We start from the raw sequence: 21561 nt of genomic DNA, 5'->3' as shown, positions 1-21561 counted from the left end.
TGATACTACTGTTTATGGCTTTTATTATTACTTCGTAGTAGGAATTGTCATAGCAATTTTAGCATTATTGTTACTACTATTTTTCTTTCATTACCAGTAACTATTATTGTTATTATTAGTAGTAGTGGTAGCATTATTTGTCTTCTTCTTAGTAGTACTAGTACTAGCTGTAGCAGTAACAGTAATAGTGGTAGTAGTAGTCCTAGTAGTAGCAGTAATAGCAGTAGTAGTAGCAGTAGTACATATACAATACATTACTGTGTCCCTCTCTGCTCTATCTGTGTTATAAACAGTACTGTATTCCCTCTCTGTACTATAACACAGTACTGTATTCCCTCTCTGTACTATAACACAGTACTGTATTCCCTCTCTGTACTATAACACGGTACTGTATTCCCTCTCTGTACTATAACACGGTACTGTATTCCCTCGCTGTACTATAACACAGTACTGTATTCCCTCGCTGTACTATAACACAGTACTGTATTCCCTCTCTGTACTATAACACAGTACTGTATTCCCTCTCTGTACTATAACGCAGTACTGTATTCCCTCTGTGTACTATAACACAGTATTCCCTCTCTGTACTATAACACAGTACTGTATTCCCGCTGTGTACTATAACACAGTACTGTATTCCCTCTCTGTACTATAACACAGTACTGTATTCCCTGTGTACTATAACACAGTACTGTATTCCCTGTGTACTATAACACAGTACTGTATTCTCTGTGTACTATAACACAGTATTCCCTCTCTGTACTATAACACAGTACTGTATTCCCTCGCTGTACTATAACACAGTACTGTATTCCCTCTGTGTACTATAACACAGTATTCCCTCTCTGTACTATAACACAGTACTGTATTCCCTGTGTACTATAACACAGTACTGTATTCCCTCTGTGTACTATAACACAGTACTGTATTCTCTGTGTACTATAACACAGTACTGTATTCCCTGTGTACTTCAGGAGGAGGAATGTGCCTCGGTCAGCAGTTCAGATGCAGGACTGGGCAGCGAGAACGAAAGTGAAGCTGCGACCATCGGTGAGTCTCCGTCACATTCTGCTGCTGCACAGTACACACACAGTACTGAAGTACATGCAGTACTGAAATACATGCAGTACTGACATGCAGTACAGACGACTGCAGTGTCAAAATCACAGGCATCAGCAGGTTTTTCTCTGTAAGCTGTGATGTCAGGTAGAAGAACTTGTATAATCAAAATAGGGAAGGGAGATGCCAGTAATGCAAAAATATCAATATTTATTGGGCACCTGAAAACACATGCAGAGTCCCAATTATACAAAAGCATGAAATAATAATGTGACGGCTGTGAAAGGCTGCACAGATACAGAAATAAAAAGAATAATCCTGCTTCATTGTTTTTTATTCAGCAGATAATGTCTAGTCTAATCTGAGGCGTTCTGACTGAGCTGAACCTGTCAAGCAACTTTCACAATAAATCCTCAAATTAACAAGGCGACAGTAAACGTGTCATCAGTCCACGAGTGATGCACACTGCAGATCTCCTTGTTTTGACCCGCATCAGAAGTTTGAAAAAGCTGAAAATCTGACAGATATCATGCAACACATGGACAAACAAGTAAAGCAACATTGCAGCGCCACACATAGTGCCATTTCTTTTTATGATTTAAAGTTTATTGCCATTTTTCAATTTTTAACATACAAAACACTCAGCACTGAACAGTTCTGAAAAACAATAACTAATATAATAGAAATAAATAATTGTAATAATAATAATAATAGATATGATAAGAGGAAAAATAGAAAAAAATTAGACATATAAATAATGAAACAAACATTATATATTAAAATACACACCAAGGGCACTTAGGCTAGCATAAGATATTGAAGGTAAACATACAGATATTGAATACAACATTATTTATCCTTAGAGATATAGATCTGGTATTTTCCCCATTTTCAAATATAATCTTCCCCACATAGCGCCATTTTAAAAACTCCAGAATGGAGCAACGAGATGCATCAGGTCATGAAAAATCAATCACTGAGATTGTGTGCGTGACGGACAGAACCGCCTACAACAATCTTAATATGAATGAATGTTAAACGCTCATATTGCCTCTCCTCTCCAGAGAACGGCCCGGCGGCGTCCATCTGCGACGTTCCCTTCGTTCCCCCGGACGTGTCCCTGATCTCCAGCCTGATCCTGCGCCACGTCCCGGCCGCCCGCCTGGTGGAGGACCTGGGCCACGAGCTCACCTACGTCCTGCCGTACAGCGCCGCCAAGGACGGAGCCTTCGTCCAGCTCTTCAAGGACATGGACAACAAGCTGCCCGACCTCGGCATCTCCAGCTACGGCGTCTCCGACACCACGCTGGAGGAGGTGGGGCCGCGTTTATTACTACTATTATTATGTTATGATGTTTATTACAGCGCTGTGTTGTGATGTTTATTACAGCGCTGTGTTGTGATGTTTATTACAGCGCTGTGTTGTGATGTTTATTACAGCGCTGTGTTATGATGTTTATTACAGCGCTGTGTTGTGATGTTTATTACAGCGCTGTGTTGTGATGTTTAATACAGCGCTGTGTTGTGATGTTTATTACAGCGCTGTGTTGTGATGTTTATTACAGCGCTGTTATGATGTTTATTACAGCGCTGTGTTGTGATGTTTATTACAGCGCTGTGTTGTGATGTTTATTACAGCGCTGTGTTGTGATGTTTAATACAGCGCTGTGTTGTGATGTTTATTACAGCGCTGTGTTGTGATGTTTATTACAGCGCTGTTATGATGTTTATTACAGCGCTGTGTTGTGATGTTTATTACAGCGCTGTGTTGTGATGTTTATTACAGCGCTGTGTTGTGATGTTTAATACAGCGCTGTGTTATGATGTTTATTACAGCGCTGTGTTGTGATGTTTAATACAGCGCTGTGTTGTGATGTTTAATACAGCGCTGTGTTGTGATGTTTATTACAGCGCTGTGTTGTGATGTTTATTACAGCGCTGTGTTGTGATGTTTATTACAGCGCTGTGTTGTGATGTTTATTACAGCGCTGTGTTGTGATGTTTAATACAGCGCTGTGTTATGATGTTTATTACAGCGCTGTGTTGTGATGTTTATTACAGCGCTGTGTTGTGATGTTTAATACAGCGCTGTGTTATGATGTTTAATACAGCGCTGTGTTATGATGTTTATTAGTGCTGCCGTTCCTTCTGGGAGAAATAAAGTAGAAACTTCAGTCGGATCAGTTTGGAGATACTGAGCTGTCATTTTCCCGTTTTGTCTTGTAGATCAGAGGTTTAATGCTCAATATCAAGGGTTACATTGAGAAATTGGAACTTGTAGTTAGTGGTAGGGCTGAACAATTAATCGAAATTTTATCGAAATCGCAATATGGCCTACTGCAATTTTCAAATCGCAGGAGGCGCAATATTTGTTAAAGGCGAAATGTGTGTCAAAATACCATTTTAAATTAAATATTGTCGTGCTGCAGAGATGTCCTGGCCTACTCATCATAGTCTACAGACTTAAGAAAACATCTTTGTTTGGTACAGATCCCCGCAAAAATCACACCATTATCATTTTAATACGTTTTTCAATGAAAATGAGAATAATGACGTAGAAATTATCATTCCCGCAAATCATATCGCAATTGCAATATCAGTCAAAATAATCGCAATTAGATATTTTTTCTAAATCGTTCAGCCCTAGTTAGTGGGATATTAATGTTTTCAGAAGGATTCACAGAAGCTTTAGTGTTTAGATGCAGTGTAACGTTGGAGGAAGGTTTTACATGTCGCCTCTTTTCTTGTTTGGTAGATTTTCCTGAAAGTGGCTGAAGACAACGGAGTCGACACTGAAGTTCCCTCAGGTGAGTAACCCTCTGACCTCTGACCCCTGAACTTTAACCTCTGACCCCTGACGGACCCCAGTTAGAAATAGTACCACTTTAATCCCAAAAGCAAACATTTGTTTTGATCACAATGTTATAGAGAGACAGTGTATATAAATTATTATTACTGTAATAAGTGTTTGGTCTGTGTGACACATTTTGAGAATTTAATGATACACATGGTGCAGGGACAATAGGAGTCTCAATCTGTATGTGTGTGTGTGTGTGTGTGTGTGTGTGTGTGTGTGTGTGTGTGTGTGTGTGTGTGTGTGTGTGTGTGCAGACGGCACCCTCCCGGTGCGGCGGCGGCGGCGGACTCACGCCTTCGGAGGCTCGGACCATCAGAGCTGCCTGCGCCCGCTGACCGAGGACGACGACAACGACGACGACTGCAACGAGTCCGAGGCCGACCCAGGTACACACACACACACACACACACACACACACACCACACACACACACCACACACACCACACACACACACGCAATACACACACCTGGGTAGTGGGTTGAGTTAAACTGAAATCTCCATTTTCGTCAGTCAAGTTTTTATTCAAATATTTTTTATATTTTAAGTATTTTGGTATTACAAGCAGTGCCAAATAAACACAAACATGAAAAGAACAAACAAGAATTATTTACAACCCACAATAAAATCCTCAATAAAATCCTCAATAAAAGTAAGTAAATACAATAAAATGATTAAGTAATTTAGTCATTTAAAATCTCCACTATTTTTTTTTTTTTAAGTTACACTAAAATGTTAGTAGCACAAAATGAGATCCAGTCATGGAGCTTTTTACATCATATATGATCTATGGATCATCTATATTTTACAGATATTGAATGGTGAATTGCAAGTAATGATTTTTTCCATAACGGATATATACAGTGTTTTGTGGTTATAATGTTGTTTTTGATGTACCTTGGTGTGCTGCTCCCTGATAAACGCCACAGCATGAAACACATTAAGTATGGTTTCAAAATATTCTCCATAACTAACCATGAAATAAAAGCTTTTTGTTTGAAGAGTGCATTGAAACTCTTTTTTTATGGAAAGCAAAAACCTCAAAACAAACACCATCATCAACAAATCCCTCCTCACTCAGAAACACAATCAGAGCTTCTCTATCCTGCTTTCTGAAACATGGATATATAACAGTTTCTCTCTTCTGTGTGTGTGTGTGTGTGTGTGTGTGTGTGTGTGTGTGTGTTGCAGAGTGTCGTGAGACGGACTGGCTGAACTGTACGGACGGTAAAGGCTCGTTCCAGGTGAAGGGCTGGAGCCTGAAGAGGCAGCAGTTTGTGGCTCTGCTGTGGAAACGCTTCCTGTACGCCCGCCGCTCCCGGAAGGGCTTCTTTGCTCAGGTGAGGGATCTGATTGGCCGCCGGGGCCGCCTGCGCTTTGTTTAGTAAAGAGTTAAACCGGTTCGACCCGATTTCCCCACATGGATCATTAAAGTTTCATCTTATTTTATCTTAACGTGCAGATTTCTGAGCGTTAAGCCGCTGAACATTCAGCCCAGTGAACCAGTCGCTCTCAGTAACTCATAGATCTTTCTGTATCTTTCTGTATCTTTCTATATCTTTCTATATCTTTCTGTATCTTTCTATATCTTTCTGTATCTTTCTATATCTTTCTATATCTTTCTCTATGTGCTTCCAGATTGTTCTTCCCGCTGTGTTTGTGTGCATCGCTCTGGTCTTCAGTCTCATTGTCCCGCCCTTCGGAAAATACCCGAGTCTGGAGCTGCAGCCCTGGATGTACGAGGAGCAGGTCACCTTCATCAGGTAGGAACTCATCATCATCATCATCATCATATACACACACACAGAGACAGAGACGAAGAAGAAATCAGATGTTTTAAAAGCTGTGACGTGTTTCTCGTCCCACAGTGACGACGCCCCAGGTGACGCCAACATGCAGAAGCTGCTGAACACGCTGATGGACACTCCTGGGTTTGGGACTCGCTGCATGGAGGGGCATCCGATCCCGTAAGACCTCTTCACACTGATATTTACACATTTACACATCAGAGTAAAAGAGTAAACAGTGTCAAAAAGTCTCTGATTCAAACTGACATCTAGAGGTGTAAATATGACTCAATCCTGACACTCTACACAGGGAGGGGAAAGGGTTTGAGAGGAAATCTGGGTCGTATATTGTGTTGTAGTGTTGCGTTTAATTTTGTATTGAGTCCTGGTAAGAAAAAGGAAAATTAAAGCTGCACTAGGCTACGTTTTTTAAGATGTGTAAGGTTTCCTAGTGCAGCTTTAATTAAGATGTGGAAATGGAAAAACACTGCAGACTTCGTGGAATTTCCCCCAGACAAACTTAACAAAAAGTCCCTGATTTCACTTCCCTTGACTCCTGTCTGTTTACCGTCTCCTCCCTCCTCCTCTTCCTCCTCCCTCCTCCTCCTCCTCCTCCTCCCCCCTCAGTGACGCTCCCTGTACGATGGGGGACGAGGACTGGTCGATTCCGGAGGTTCCTGAGAGCGTTCATCAGCTCTTCAGCTCGGGGAACTGGACCATGGAGGAGCCGTCTCCCGCCTGCTTCTGCAGCTGCGATGGAAAGAAGAAGATGCTTCCTGACTGTCCCGCTGGAGCCGGAGGCCTGCCGCCGCCGGAGGTAAACACACCCCCCCTCCATGAACCCTGACCCCCCGAACCCGAACCTATGCATGGACTGAAATGAGTCAAAATCAGCGGAATTTCAAATATTAATGGTACAATTTCTGTAATATTGACACATGAAATTAGGACGCAATGAATGGACAAAATAATTTTAAACAGATAGAGATTCTATCTGGAGTTGATTCACAGCATGCAGTCTTTCTGTTATTCAGTTTTTTTGAAAGATTTGCTGATTTTTGCCTTTTACTGAGGGAAATATCTTTAAAAAATCGGAAAAAAGGAAATGACTGGTTGCTCTATATTATCAAGCTGGGATCAAAAATGTATCGGATGCTCTTGGAAACGGGGAAAAAAAAGTGTGCTACAAACCGCAGGACAATCCAGGCACTCCAAATATATAATCACAAGGAAGAAAAAACACTTAAAAAGCCTTTATTGTAGGGGCTAAATCGTTAAAAAAGCCAACATGTTTCGACCACTGTAGGTCTTCTTCAGGGCTTTAAACAAAAAATCTCTTGGAGGAGGAATATGAACCTACAGCTAAAAAAAATGCAGTTTTTGACGCATTCAATGGGCAGGTCGGGGTCCAGATTCGTTGCTTTTTTTGACATTCAGCTGAAAGTGGAATATTGACAGCCTTATACTGCACTAAACACATCATGGATTACCATCAAATGTCAGTTTGGGGTCTCCAGCGTAATCCCAGGTGGATCGCAAGATAAAAGGAAACAAAAGGAAAGAGAAACTAAACACACAAAAAACAATCCTCCATCTGCAGTGAGATTTTACTGCTGGGTGTAAATGGGAATCATGAATCAGCCAAGAGGATTTAGTGTGGCTGAGTAGCAAGGAAACAAAGTGAGGTGGAATTAAAAAGTAAAGTAACAGAGTGACTTTAACCTCCTGTCTGTCTCTGTGCTGCTGCGGTTCAGATGAAGATGAGTGAGAAAGACTCTCTGCAGAACCTGACGGGGAGAAACATCTCCGACTACCTGGTGAAGACGTACGCACAGATCATCGGGAAGAGGTAGGAAACACCCGCTGTCACCGTGCTTTACTTTAATCTGTGGAAAAGCATCGTAGCTTTTTAATGACTGAATCTGCCTTTTCACAGCTTGAAGAACAAGGTCTGGGTAAATGAGTTCAGGTACGGCGGCTTCTCATTGGGCGCCAGGAGCACGCAGGTCCTCCCGCCGGCCAATGAGATCGACGACGCCATCGAGCGAGTCAGGAAGATCTTCGAGTTACAGAAGGTCAGTTTGAAAGAGCTTTAACAGCAGTGACACAGGAGGTTTGATAGAGATTAAATCCCAACCAGTAAAGCTCTTTGTCTCATCAGTAAAAAGCACTTCAGAAATAGATTTCACTAGAAAACCAACATGTGTTTTCTCTCCTGCAGGGAGCAGCTGCAGACCGATTCCTGGACAGTCTGTCGGGCTTCATCAACGGTCTGGACACCAAGAACAACGTCAAGGTGAGGAAATGCAAATCCTGTTTTCCCAGATGCATTTCAACTCAATATTATCGCATAAAACACTGCAGGCTTTCTGTAATTTAATCCATCCATATCCATCTTTTTAGTTTTTTATAAAGCGAGTGAATCCTCTCTGGAGAGATACTAAACTTACATTATGAATAATTAAAAACATAAATAATCAGAAACCAAATTCATTGATTATTATAGCTGAGAGATGTTTCTGCCCCCGACCCTGCGGACTGCTAATAGACTTTTAAAGTGATCGATACAGACCTGAATTGATTGGATGCACTTAATTATTGAAGTGTTGATGGACTGTGTTTCAGCAGATACACAGAGACCAAGGCTGACTGTCAGCACTTAGTGACTGAGATGTTTAAGATAATGTGTCTGCAAATATCGTTAAATGTGGTTTCCGTTTGTTTTGATGATGATTTCTTGGCCAAATTATGCTTGGTGATCAATTTAATTGGGACCGGCTGGTTAAATGAAGGTTAAAGTCCACTTGAATGTGACAGTAAGCCCCCGTTCTGTCCCGCAGATCTGGTTCAACAACAAAGGCTGGCACAGCATCGGCTCCTTCATCAACGTGATGAACAACGGCATCCTGCGGGCGAACCTGCCGGAGGGGAAAGACCCGAGCCAGTACGGCATCAGCGCCTTCAACCACCCGCTCAACCTGACCAAGGAGCAGCTGTCCCAGGTGGCGCTGTGAGTACCAACCCGCCGAATCCCATCCAGACCGAAACCAGAGCAGAGTACGAGTCTGATGCTGCTGATGCTGCTGATGCTGCTGATGCTGCTGATGCTGCTGATGCTGCTGATGCTGCTGATGCTGCTGCTGATGCTGCTGATGCTGCTGATGCTGCTGATGCTGCTGCTGATGCTGCTGATGCTGATGCTGCTGCTGATGCTGCTGCTGATGCTGCTGCTGATGCTGCTGATGCTGATGCTGCTGCTGATGCTGCTGCTGATGCTGCTGATGCTGCTGATGATGCTGCTGATGCTGCTGATGATGCTGCTGATGCTGCTGATGCTGCTGATGCTGCTGCTGATGCTGCTGATGCTGCTGATGCTGATGCTGCTGCTGATGCTGCTGATGCTGATGCTGCTGCTGATGCTGCTGCTGATGCTGCTGATGCTGCTGATGATGCTGCTGATGCTGCTGATGATGCTGCTGATGCTGCTGATGCTGCTGATGCTGCTGCTGATGCTGCTGATGCTGCTGATGCTGCTGCTGCTGCTGATGCTGCTGATGCTGCTGCTGATGCTGCTGATGCTGCGTTCAGGTCATGTGGGAATAACTTACAGGAACGACTTGATGGTTAAAAGCAGCGGCGTGGAAGTGTTCATGCGTTCAGACTGGTTTGAAGCCATCAAGACGCCATGATTGTAGTTTTTTTTTGGTTTCTCCTGATCAGCTTCTTCACACGTGAACTGAGTGATTACACATCTGACTTCATGTTTTTCAGCAAAACCAACATTGTAATGTGACCCACAAACCAAAAATCCAGACAGTAGTTTTGTCCTGACATGGTGTTTTAAGAGCCGTGATCATAAAATGACTTATGTGAGGAAAACTGCCATTATGTTGATTTGGTTTGAAATGAATTCAGCATCATCTGAACTTCATCATCTAAACACCATCTGAAACCTGAAGTGAACAGTATGTTTTAGTAGGAAGCTCGTATCTACAGTCGTTCCCATGTGACATGAATGCAGCTCCAATACAAGAACCCACTGACAGCGGATCTGATGACGGATGATTTTCCCGAGTTTCCCGAGTTCCTCAGTTTTCGAACAGATTAAAGATTCCCACGACATTTTGGTTTGTCGTTCGTGTCTTCTGTGTGTTTTGTTGGTCGTCACGCCGCAAATCCAATTTCACGCTGCAAATCCAATTTCTAAATTTCTATTGAAAGTCAAAGTCTTGAACTTGAATGTGGCCACATTATCCAAACCAGACATTTTAAAGCATTACATGATTTAGAGGAGGATTAGGAAAATTGCTGATTTCATGGAATAATAACTGGAATGCACAGAAACGACTTCAGCAGATTCTTAGAAAGCAGTCAGCAAGTGAAGCTCTTATCCTTTAAATCACAGCCAGCCATCGACTGCTTTACAGGAGCAGAACACACTGTTGAGCAATGCATTAGCTTCATCCTGATGGGTCGATGCTTTCCACAGTGAAGGATTAACTCTTCCTCCTCCTCTCCCTCCTCCCCCTCCTCTTCCTCCTCCTCCTCTCCCTCCTCTCCCTCCTCCCCCTCCTCTTCCTCCTCCTCCTCTCCCTCCTCTCCCTCCTCCTCCTCCTCCTCCTCCTCCTCTCCCTCCTCCTCCTCCCCCTCCTCTTCCTCCTCCTCCTCCTCCTCTTCCTCCTCCTCCTCCTCTCCCTCCTCCTCCTCCCCCTCCTCTTCCTCCTCCTCCTCTTCCTCCTCCTGCTCCTGCTCGTGTTCCTCCTCCTCCTCCTCCTCCTGTTCTTCCTCCTCCTCTTCCTCCTGTTCTTCCTCCTCCTCCTCCCCCTCCTCCTCCTGCTCGTGTTCCTCCTCCTCCTCCTCCTCCTCCTGTTCTTCCTCCTCCTCTTCCTCCTGTTCTTCCTCCTCCTCCTCCTCCTCCTGCTCGTGTTCCTCCTCCTCCTCCTTCTCCTCCTGTTCCTCCTCCTCCTTCTGTTCTTCCTCCTCTTCGTCCTCCTCCTCCTCCTCCTTCTCTTCCTCCTCCTCCACCTCCTCCTCCTCCTCCTCCTCCTCCTGTTCTTCCTCCTCCTCCTCCTTCTCTTCCTCCTCCTCCCCCTCCTCCTCCTCCTCCTCCTCCTCCTGTTCTTCCTCCTCCTCCTCCTCCTTCTCTTCCTCCTCCTCCTTCTCCTCCTGTTCCTCCTCCTCCTTCTGTTCTTCCTCCTCTTCCTCCTCCTCCTCTTCCTCCTTCTCCTCCTTCTCCTCCTGTACCTCCTCCTCCTCCTCCCCCTCCTCCTCTTCCTCCTCCTCCTCCTCTTCCTCCTCTGCAGTGTCACCACCTCTGTGGACGTTCTGGTCTCCATCTGCGTCATCTTCGCCATGTCCTTCGTCCCGGCCAGCTTCGTGGTCTTCCTCATCCAGGAGAGAGTGAGCAAGGCGAAGCACATGCAGTTCATCAGCGGAGTGCAGCCTCTGCTCTACTGGGTGGCCAACTTCATCTGGGACATGGTGAGGGGGAAAATACTTTTCATCACAATTTATATATTATATATATTATCAAAAACCGCCTGAAAGTAATTCCTGTGAAATGGATTAGGATTAAGGTGCAAAGGAAGCGAGTTTTATTCTTCGACATGTCGACACACGCACAAGTAATGATGATAAAAGGTGAAAAGACAAAAGGAAAATTGTACTTCTGTGGTTTGGAAGCACAAGAATTCAAGTCCAAGTCCAAGGCAACTTCGCACTCTGGTGCCCCGAGTGGCAGCTGGAGATAACGCTGATTTGTGAAAGTTTGAAGGACTTTATTACCCAGAAATCATGTCATGTAGGGAGTGTAATTTAGGTCACTTGGAACTGTGCAGAATCTACTATTCATATATTTCTACTTTCCCTGACGTTGTCGTTAACCTTCCTCTCTCTGTGTTCCAGTGTAACTACATCGTCCCGGCCACGCTGGTCATCATCATCTTCGTGTGTTTCCAACAAAAAGCCTACGTCTCGTCCACCAACCTGCCTGTTCTGGCCCTGCTGCTGCTGCTCTATGGGTGAGACACACCGACATGACACGGCACGTCACGACACGTCACGTCACGTCACGTCACGTCACGACACGACACGACACGTCACGACACGACACGTCACGACACGTCACGACACGTCACGACACGTCACGCCACGTCACGCCACGACACGTCACGACACGTCACGACACGTCACGTCACGACACGACACGTCACGACACGTCACGACACGACACGTCACGACACGACACGACACGACATGCCACGCCACGCCACGACACGTCACGACACGACACGACACGACACGACACGACACGACACGACACGACACGACACGACACGACACGTCACGACACGACACGACACGACACGACGCGCCGCGACACGACACGACACATTAAATTCCATTAAACTCCACTTCTAAGAGAGTTTGTCTCGACTCTAAACATTATAAATCAAAACATTATGAATCAAATAAAAGACAGTTCAACAAATCAAACACATTCAATCATAATGTCTGGATTATGATTACATGTTCTGCATCAAACACCAGCTGAAAGGTTCCTTTAACATTTTATGATATTCAGTATTGATAATATAAAACACTATGTGGAATCTCAGATATGTGGTGAGAAAAAACAAAAACACACTGGCATACTGTTGAGTTTTCCTCTCTCAGACTTAAATTAACGCTGATGAATTTGCTGTGTAACATATTACTGTCCTGCATCTTCCTCTGAGCGTTTGAATGTCTAACTCTTCTTCTTCTTCTTCTTCTTCTTCTTCTTCTTCTTCTTCTTCTTCTTCTCCCTAGCTGGTCCATCACGCCGCTCATGTACCCGGCGTCCTTCTTCTTTAAGATCCCCAGCACGGCGTACGTGGTCCTCACCAGCGTCAACATCCTCATCGGCATCAACGGGAGCATCTCCACCTTCGTCATGGAGCTGTTCGGCAACAACGTGAGTCTGACAGACCAAAGCAACAGAAACCAGAAAGAAAATGCATGGATGTAAAAGATTACTTCTCACAGAATATATTCCAGGCTGATATCAATAATTCAATTTAAGGCTGATATCAATATTTTTTGGATTGAAGCTGCTTTAAATTTTCCTGGCAAACAATTAGAAAGAAAATTTTGAGTATTCAGTGTTTCCCAACCTTGGGGTCGCGGCCCATGTGGGGTCGCCTGATTTGCAAATGGGGTCGCGGGAAGATTGACATGGTTGACATTTCTGTATTTTGACATTTCAGTATTTTTTCAAAAGTAAAAATTAAGCTGAAATAAGTTTTTTAAATATGCCATCCTTTCTGTATCATCCATTTGATTTATATTGGAACTTAAAACTCTTACTTTGAAATTCACCATGGCAACATTAAATGACAACGGGACACTAAAACTCTCCACTGAAACCAATAATAATAAAAAATAAAATGTATACTTGTGTGGAATCTGATCAAAACGTCTCATTAGAATCAGTCCAGGTTCAGGTTCTTCCCATAGACAACCACTGAAGTATTGATCAGTTCTACAATAAATATGGAATCAATCAAACTGCATCAGATCAGACTGGACCAGACCAGTTTTGTTTATGTTACTGAGTGTGAATTTGATATTTTGCACATGTGAGGAATAAAAGATATTAAAACTGTTCTTCTTCCTTCTGTTCTCAGGAGATCGGAGGAATCAACGACATCCTGAAGAACGTTCTGCTGATCTTCCCTCACTTCTGCCTCGGCCGCGGCCTCATCGACATGGTGAAGAACCAGGCCATGGCCGACGCCCTGGAGAGATTCGGTACGCACACACACACACACACACACACACACACACACACACACATACACACACACACCTTGCTTCCTTCAACATCCAAACAGTATTATAGTCAATTACTGCATCGTATAAAAGACTGTAGTGTTTGTTCATACTGTGATCATGACAGTGGGCTTCCCGTGTTTGTGTGTGTGTGCGTGTGTGTGTGTGTGTGTGTGTGTGTGTGTGTGTTGCAGGTGAGAACCGGTTCCGCTCCCCTCTGGAGTGGGACATGGTGGGGAAGAACCTGTTCGCCATGGCTGTGGAGGGCGTGGTCTTCTTCATCATCACCGTCCTCATCCAGTACCGCTTCTGCATCAAGCCCAAGTGAGGAGACACACACACACACACACACACACACACACACACACTTTGGTAGGGAGTTGATGTAAAGAGTTTGGTTCCAAAATTAGATCTCCACCATTTGAAAAAGATCACCTGCTCTAACAAATTAAATCAAATGATATGACTTTTTTTTTTAAAGTTAATAGGAAATTTAAAGAAATTACTTGTGACATTTTCACAATTTTAACCTCCAGATTGATTTTTATAAGAGTTGGTTATCTGTAAAATTGGCAGCTGTGACAAATGTACAAACCGCAGGCTAAACTGGTTGTAATTTCCCTCCTTGCTTGTATATTTCCAGTAGAAACAGACAGAATTGCTGCTTTAATTTGGGCGCCAGGTCATATCTGTGCAGCAGGGTGTAGTGAGTAAGGAGAGGGCCGAGGGTTCGATCCCCCGTCCCGTCCTGCCGAAGTGTCTCTGAGCGGGACGGTGTCAGGTCCAGACAGCGGTGGGTAACGCCTCTCCCCCCGTCCCTCTGTCCGCAGGCCGGTCAGTAAGCTGACCAAGCTGACTCCGATCGGGGAGGAGGACGAGGACGTGTCCCGGGAGCGGCAGAGGATCGTCCACGGCCTGGGACACGGAGACATCCTGGAGCTGCGGCAGCTCACCAAGGTGCGGCAGCGCTCCGCTCGGCCCCCACGGGACACTCTGTCCTCCGGGGGGCAGCGCCTGCCCTCTGCCATGTGTTACCCCTGATGGCTTTGAAAGTGTTTTAAAACTAAATGTAATTATGTGTTGTAGGTGTTTAAGAGGAAGCAGAAGCCGGCGGTGGATCGACTCTGTGTTGGAATTCCTCCTGGAGAGGTGAGACCGGAGACTAAGGGATCAATAACTTCCACCTGATTAGTGTATTGAATTGAAACGGTGTTATTAATATTTTGTCTGTATTCCCTCAGTGTTTCGGGCTGCTGGGCGTTAACGGAGCCGGGAAGACGACCACCTTCAAGATGCTGACGGGAGACACCATCGTGACGAGCGGGGAGGCCTTCGTGGCCGGCAAGAGGTGAGGTCAAAGGTCACCGGGGGTCAAAGGTCACCGGGGGTCAAACGGCGCATTCAAGTCGCATCGGAAGAAGCGGAAGAACGGTCGCTTAACTCTTTGGAAAGCCCGCATCCAAAATCACTTATGAATTTAAAATCAACCATAAACAGCAGATATTGATCGCTTTTTGTAAGTAGTGTGAATATAACTGATCAATTTGATTTTTATCGCCTTGGACTGCTGACATCAGTGGAATCGCTGCCCTGTTTGCCGCCGGCGTCGACACACTTCTGCAATTCATGACACCAAAAATTCCCACATATCCCACTTTTAATTCCCACTCGGATGTGATGTGGGCATGTTTTCCCATTTGGCAGCTCGTATTTACGGTAAATCCACTAGACCGTGAACGCAGCAATAAAACCCCAAGTCTAGACTCACCATGTCTCACCTGAAGCCTGCAGAGTTTTACTTTTTGTGGAGTTTGAGTAAATATCAAAGGAAAGGAGAAATGTCAGCAGGTCCAGGCTGTTTTCAGAGTCCAGGACCTGAAGTAGACTCTGGTGTAACGGATCAGTTGTTCTGGTCCAGCTGGACGGACGTTACACTCGGGGATCGGTCCGGTTTCTGTGGAATAAAACCTTTATTTACACATCAGCGAATACGCGGATTAAGAGTGGGTCGAGTTCAGAAGTGACCAGGGAATAATGCCAGCAGCATTTTACTCAGATACTAACTGAACAGTACTTATGAACAATGAGAAACATAATCTTCATTAAGCATTTACACAGTATTAGTGTGGATTTAAAACACTTAAACACACACACAGGTTGATCCACAGGTTTAAGTGTCGGTAAAGTAACATGTTGCTAAATCCTTTAACAGACACTGTTTAATGTCGTGAATTGTCCCTTATATGCAGAGGTGGAGACTCGAGTCACATGACTTGGACTCGAGTCCCAGAGACTTGACCTGATGCATGAAGAGAAGACTTGAGACTTGACTTGACTTGGGTTCTGGTGACTTGGGACTTGACTCTGACTTGTACTTTGATGACTTGAAAAGGTTTCTAAAGTCTTGACTTGAGATCTTGTGTTTGTGTAAATGACTTAGATTGAAAGTGATGAGATTTGTTCCAGCAGACGACTGAATTTAAATTCTGTTTTCTGAATTTGTATGGAATGATTGAATTTATTGAAGTTGAAACTGATTATAGAAATCAAACTCATGATGCTCTTACCAAGTTTTTATCCTATTAAAACCATATTGCATTGAAAAGTCCTAGATATTTAGTTTTCTTTAAGATATTAAATTGATACTGGACTCTTGATTTGTTCTGACTTGAGACTTGAAAGTTGACTTGGTCACCCCTCTGCTTCGATGGTGTTTTATAAGGTGTAAGTCTACAGATGTTGTCACTGTACTAACTGACTTCTGTGTGTGTGTGTGTGTGTGTGTGTGCAGCATCCTGAGGGAGATCGATGAGGTCCATCAGAACATGGGTTACTGTCCGCAGTTCGACGCCATCAACGACCTGCTGACGGGCCGCGAGCATCTGGAGTTCTACGCCATCCTGCGCGGCGTTCCTGAGAAGGAAGTGTGCGATGTGAGTGTTTCCTCCACTAAACTCTGTGCTGATGATAATGATGATGCTGATGATGATGCTGATGCTGATGATGATGATGATGATGATGATGATGCTGATGCTGACCCTGGCAGGTGGCGGAGTGGGGCATCAGGAAGCTCGGTCTGGTGAAATACGTGGACAAAGCAGCAGGAAGCTACAGCGGAGGAAACATGAGGAAGCTATCCACCGCCATGGCTCTGATAGGAGGACCGCCCGTCGTCTTCCTGGTACGACACACTCACACACACACTCTCACACACACACACACTCTCTCACACACACACACACACACACACACAGGCCCTTGATCTCCTTCCACAGTTGAATCCAAACCCGAGCAGAGTTTCACAACAGCATCGGGCCATTCAGAGGGAATCAGACTGACGATGAATTGTTCTCACTGTGGGACTGGGATTTGGGGGAGGAGTGTGTGTGTGTGTGTGTGTGTGTGTGTGGAGGGGGGGGGGGGGGTTGTGTTGTGTAACGAAGGCCAGATTAAAACTCCACAGCGCTCTGACCGCGGGGGCCTTTTGTTTGTGTTGCTGAATCAGCTGTTTGGAGCTTTAAAGAGGGAGGGAGAGGAGAAAACTGAGGCAGCAGGGAGGAGAAACAGGAAGATGTGGAAGGGAAGAAAGAGATGATTGTGTTTTCAGTCAAAATAGAGCGAAAGACAGATGTAGAGGAACAGAAAGCACCGGAGAGGGTAAAGGAGGTTAAAACGGGAACGACCAGCCAGATACCGGAGGGGAGTCGAGCAGGGAGAAGAAAGAGAAAGTGTTTTAAAGCCAAAAAAGCGAATGACAGATTTGTAAAAGAGGTGGATGAAGTGAGATAGAGAAGTGTGAGCGGAGGTGTTGTGGTGAAGATGCCGTGCCTGCCGCTCCTCCTGACCTTCTCCCTGTGTTTCCTGCCGGTCTCAGGACGAGCCCACCACCGGCATGGACCCCAAGGCCCGCCGCGCCCTCTGGACCTGCATCCACAGCGTCATCAAGGAGGGCCGCTCCGTCGTCCTCACCTCACACAGGTACGATGACAAGAGCTTTATTTCTACAGCACTTTTCTAAAAAAAACAGTGTTTACAGAGTGCTTTACATACAAAGACACACAAAGAGACAGTGAGGGGAAAGTGCCGTGAAACAGTTAAATAGTAAAGTTAAATAAAATGGAGTTGGATAAAAAGTATGGAAGAAAAACAACTAATAGTAAAGAGTTGCTTTAAATAGTTAATGCATGTCCTGTCCTGGGCAAAAAAAAAAAGAAATAAAAGGTAATACAAGAGAAACAGATGCAACTAGAAAACAAACAGAGATACAACTAATTATAACAAATTCACTGCTCAATTCAATACTTTTTACCAGCCAAAGTAATATGTAAAAAATGTTCATAGGAAATATATCACCTGACCTGTTTTCAGTGCTGTTTTGTGTGTAGGATCAGTTCCTGTGTAAAATATCCTACTAATTATTTCAATATCAGTATATAATGATATCTGGTATAATGTTAAAGCTAAACTCACACGTTAAATAATCAAATTGATGATGATCGCATTGAACTGCATGGTAATTTTAAGTATGAATAAACTGTCATTTTAATTTTTTTTTAAATACATAGCAGTTTGTGCAGCTGCAAATACTTTACAAAAAATATATAAAAAATATATAAAATCAACAGCGAACGCAATAAAAACAAGGTAAGAAATGGTAAAAGAAACAGGCAAGAAGGGCAAAAATAACAATAACAGGTCATTTCATGACAGGGAGACATAGTAATGAGTTTAATCCTGAGTTAAATGCTCACTGTTAAAGTGGACAGGTGGACACAAGGATCGAACCTGTGACCTTCTGGTTACAGGACAGTCTCTCTAACGTTTGGAAATGTTTTGTCTGACAGCCTCAGGACAGAAAGGAGCCGGAGCTTCTCAGTGTGAACCTGCAGTCTGTGTGTTCACATTAGGGCTGAACGATTTAGAAAAAAAATCTAATTGCGATTATTTTGACTGATATTGCAATTGCGATATAATTTGCGATATTAGAGGGAATGATAATTTTTACATCATTATTCTCATTTTCATTGAAAAACGTATTAAAATGATTATGGTGTAATTTTTGCGGGGATTTGTACCTAACAAAGATGTTTTCTTAAGTCTGTAGAATATGATGTGTAGGCCAGGACATCTCTGCAGCACGACAATATTTAATTTAAAATGATATTTTGACGCACATTTCGCCTTTAACAAATATTGCGCCTCCTGCGATTTGAAAATTGCAGTAGGCCATATTGCGATTTCGATAAAATTTTGATTAATTGTTCAGCCCTAGTTCACATGTGGTTTAACCTCTCAGTCTCAGCTCACGTTGATGTTCTCTGACCTCCATCTTGTCTCCGCAGCATGGAGGAGTGCGAGGCTCTGTGCACCAGGATGGCCATCATGGTCAACGGCAGGTTCCGTTGTCTGGGGAGCGTCCAGCACCTGAAGAACAGGTGAGACCAACAATATACTGTATATAATGAGTAATGCTATATGATACATACATAATGCTATATATCCATTTCGGTGTGTATTATGTGTATTATGAAATTCAGGAATCAGTGCTAAGAAAAACATACGACTGAACCCATCCTCTAAATGTTTTTTTGTAAACTGGTTTAACTTTAAACTTTAAAATAGCTAATAACTCAAATAATATTTAATAGTGAGTTTCAATTTCAGAGTAGCTGTCAGTTTTCCAAATGGTGTAAATCTCATTTTGGAATAAATCTGACTATTTGGCAATTTTATATTTTGCTATATTTGTCTACTTGGCTAAATATTTCCATCATGTATTACTGTAATATTTCCATTATATTTCCTATATTTCCAGTACTGATGTTCAGTATGATTAACAAGAGAATTAGTGATGTGAGATTCAGATCAGAGATATATAAGTGTAGAATATATAAGCAGTATTGATCTTATGAATATGTAGTCTGAGCCTGTATTTACCACTTTCCCTCACTTCTCTCCTTAATCCATCCCTCCATTCTCCTCTTCCTCCTTTCCTCTCCTTTTGCCTCTTCTTCCTTCTCCATCTCCATTTCCCACAATCCCTCCCTCCCCCCCCTCCAGGTTCGGTGACGGCTACACCATCATCCTGCGCGTGGCCGGTCCGGACCCGGACCTGGTTCCGGTGATGAAGTTCATCGAGAGCGAGCTGCCCGGCAGCACGCTGAAGGAGAAGCACCGCACCATGCTGCAGTACCAGCTGCCCTCCTCGCTCACCTCGCTCGCCCACATCTTCTCCATCCTGGCCAAGAACAAGGAGATGCTGCAGATCGAGGACTACTCCGTCACCCAGACCACCCTGGACCAGGTAAGCTCCAGTCCGGTCCCTTTATCGGCCCTGGTCTGCAGACGGGGTTTGAAATGGGAAGCGAAGAGGAAGTGTAGGCAACGGAAACAATGGGGCTTATGGGAAATGTGGTTTTAATTTAGAGGAACACTAGCACTAACAATTAGCAGTAGAGAATAGCAAAACAGGCAATTGTTTATATGAAAATGTTGAGGATTATTACTTCAAAGTGCTCATATTTCACATTTGTACACAAATACCTGACGTTGTTTTGTCTGTTTTCTACCAGGTGTTTGTGAACTTCGCCAAGGACCAGAGTGACGACTACCACTCGAAGGACAACTCGGTGCGGCGTAAGGAAGTTGCGATAGACATTCCCACGCTGAGCTGCAGCGGCGGCGCGGCGGCGGAGGCGGAGGCGGAGGAGGACAAGCTGAAAGAGAGTCCGATGTGATGAGAGGCTGGAGGCTGGAACCTGACCCGGACTCGCCCCGCGGCCCGGAGAGGAGCTCCTCCCCCCGCCGCTCCACTAGTGTTGTAATACTCCTTTTAATTCTCCCGTCGGCGGAGTCGCCCTGCCGCGCCGCGCCGCCGACCGCCAAGCTCCATGCAAGTCAATGCAAAAGATTCCCACTGGAGGCGCTGTGAGGCCGGCGAGAGAGAGAGAGAGAGAGAGAGAGAGAGAGTTAAACTTGAATAACTGCCATAATTTTCAAGTGCTTTAGCCCCACAACGCCGCACATTGCGTGTTTTTGGTGGCGCTGCGATATTTTCTATTTTCTGTAATTCCGACTGGTGCCTGCCAATGATAGGAGCAATTCAGGGTCTGTTTCTTATTCTGTGGTTCGACTCAGAGACCAGAGTGACGAGATGAAGAATCAAAATCATTTCAACGGCCAAGGGCTAAACTGCAAAAATCTGAATTTTTTTAATGTTTGATTCCGTTTTTATTGTGTAAGTTTTATTTATATATGTAGATGATAACAGAAACATGTAATTGTCTTACTATTTTGGCTGAGTCCAAGGTGGCATTACCGTTCAGAGTGTTTTCTGTAGCACGTGGCATTGTGTAGTGGACTCAGTCGTTTTTACAACACTCCAATCAAAGTGCTCAAAGTACACTATGCAAACCGTACTGTACAAGTTAGGAAACAAAAGGAAGCGTTGATTGATTTTGTAGCTTTTATAAGAAAAGATGAAAAAAAGATTTGTTTGAGTGTTAAGTCCATATTCTCACAGTTCTGCAATGAATACCTCAACGACCCTGTGGCTGACGGACAGAAACATTCACACTACAGTATTTTCACCGCCTTTCCCACGAGTGGGAAGAGAGAGATTCTCTGGAATAGGTTGATAAATGTTAAGTATAAATCATGTCCTTAAATGTTGTAATTTGAGTCTTGGGGCTGATGCGGCTCAGTCTGTCTCTGGTCTTTAAAAGACTTCACGAGACCAAAGTGCCGTTTCCTGTCAGCCGGCCTTTAAGTTAACGGATGCAGGAATTCCCTTCTGCATCCCAAGCACTTTATCGGTGGTGTTAATTGGAACAGTTTCTTTTGCACTGAAATTTCCACAGATTATGTATAAGATTGTTTTTTGTTTTTTTTGTTTTTTTTTCTCTGATCAACAAGCTGATCCTACCAAGAAAATGTTCGTTATTTAATAGCTGTTTACGTTTTAATGTATTAAGAAAGGCTGTGGGAATAACTGTTACTGGCCCTGTACAATTCACAATAAAACAAAACAAATCGACAGTCTGGACTC

General features: G+C 44.0%; 1 protein-coding gene across 2 annotated transcripts in view; it reads left to right on the top strand.

Annotated features, from left to right (window-relative positions):
- abca1b (ATP-binding cassette, sub-family A (ABC1), member 1B) overlaps window positions 1-21551 on the top strand; it is a 67780-nt gene extending 46229 nt beyond the window's left edge. For both annotated transcript variants that reach the window (XM_078289123.1, XM_078289122.1), the window contains exons 23-48: window positions 975-1050; window positions 2124-2374; window positions 3815-3866; window positions 4171-4302; window positions 5107-5255; window positions 5554-5678; window positions 5784-5882; window positions 6330-6519; window positions 7457-7551; window positions 7639-7777; window positions 7924-7998; window positions 8543-8712; window positions 11006-11183; window positions 11607-11722; window positions 12513-12657; window positions 13370-13493; window positions 13709-13838; window positions 14345-14471; window positions 14601-14663; window positions 14756-14862; window positions 16306-16447; window positions 16561-16695; window positions 17389-17492; window positions 18857-18949; window positions 19575-19818; window positions 20087-21551. In XM_078289123.1, the coding sequence (XP_078145249.1) occupies window positions 975-1050; window positions 2124-2374; window positions 3815-3866; window positions 4171-4302; window positions 5107-5255; window positions 5554-5678; window positions 5784-5882; window positions 6330-6519; window positions 7457-7551; window positions 7639-7777; window positions 7924-7998; window positions 8543-8712; window positions 11006-11183; window positions 11607-11722; window positions 12513-12657; window positions 13370-13493; window positions 13709-13838; window positions 14345-14471; window positions 14601-14663; window positions 14756-14862; window positions 16306-16447; window positions 16561-16695; window positions 17389-17492; window positions 18857-18949; window positions 19575-19818; window positions 20087-20251 (3426 nt within the window). In that variant the 3' untranslated portion in view covers window positions 20252-21551. The remainder of the gene's footprint in view (window positions 1-974; window positions 1051-2123; window positions 2375-3814; window positions 3867-4170; window positions 4303-5106; window positions 5256-5553; window positions 5679-5783; window positions 5883-6329; window positions 6520-7456; window positions 7552-7638; window positions 7778-7923; window positions 7999-8542; window positions 8713-11005; window positions 11184-11606; window positions 11723-12512; window positions 12658-13369; window positions 13494-13708; window positions 13839-14344; window positions 14472-14600; window positions 14664-14755; window positions 14863-16305; window positions 16448-16560; window positions 16696-17388; window positions 17493-18856; window positions 18950-19574; window positions 19819-20086) is intronic.
- Window positions 21552-21561: the final 10 nt, after the last annotated feature.

Source organism: Centroberyx gerrardi, chromosome 16, assembly GCF_048128805.1.
Source record: "Centroberyx gerrardi isolate f3 chromosome 16, fCenGer3.hap1.cur.20231027, whole genome shotgun sequence".
Lineage (NCBI taxonomy): Eukaryota > Metazoa > Chordata > Actinopteri > Beryciformes > Berycidae > Centroberyx > Centroberyx gerrardi.
This window is presented reverse-complemented; position numbering and strand designations above follow the sequence as displayed.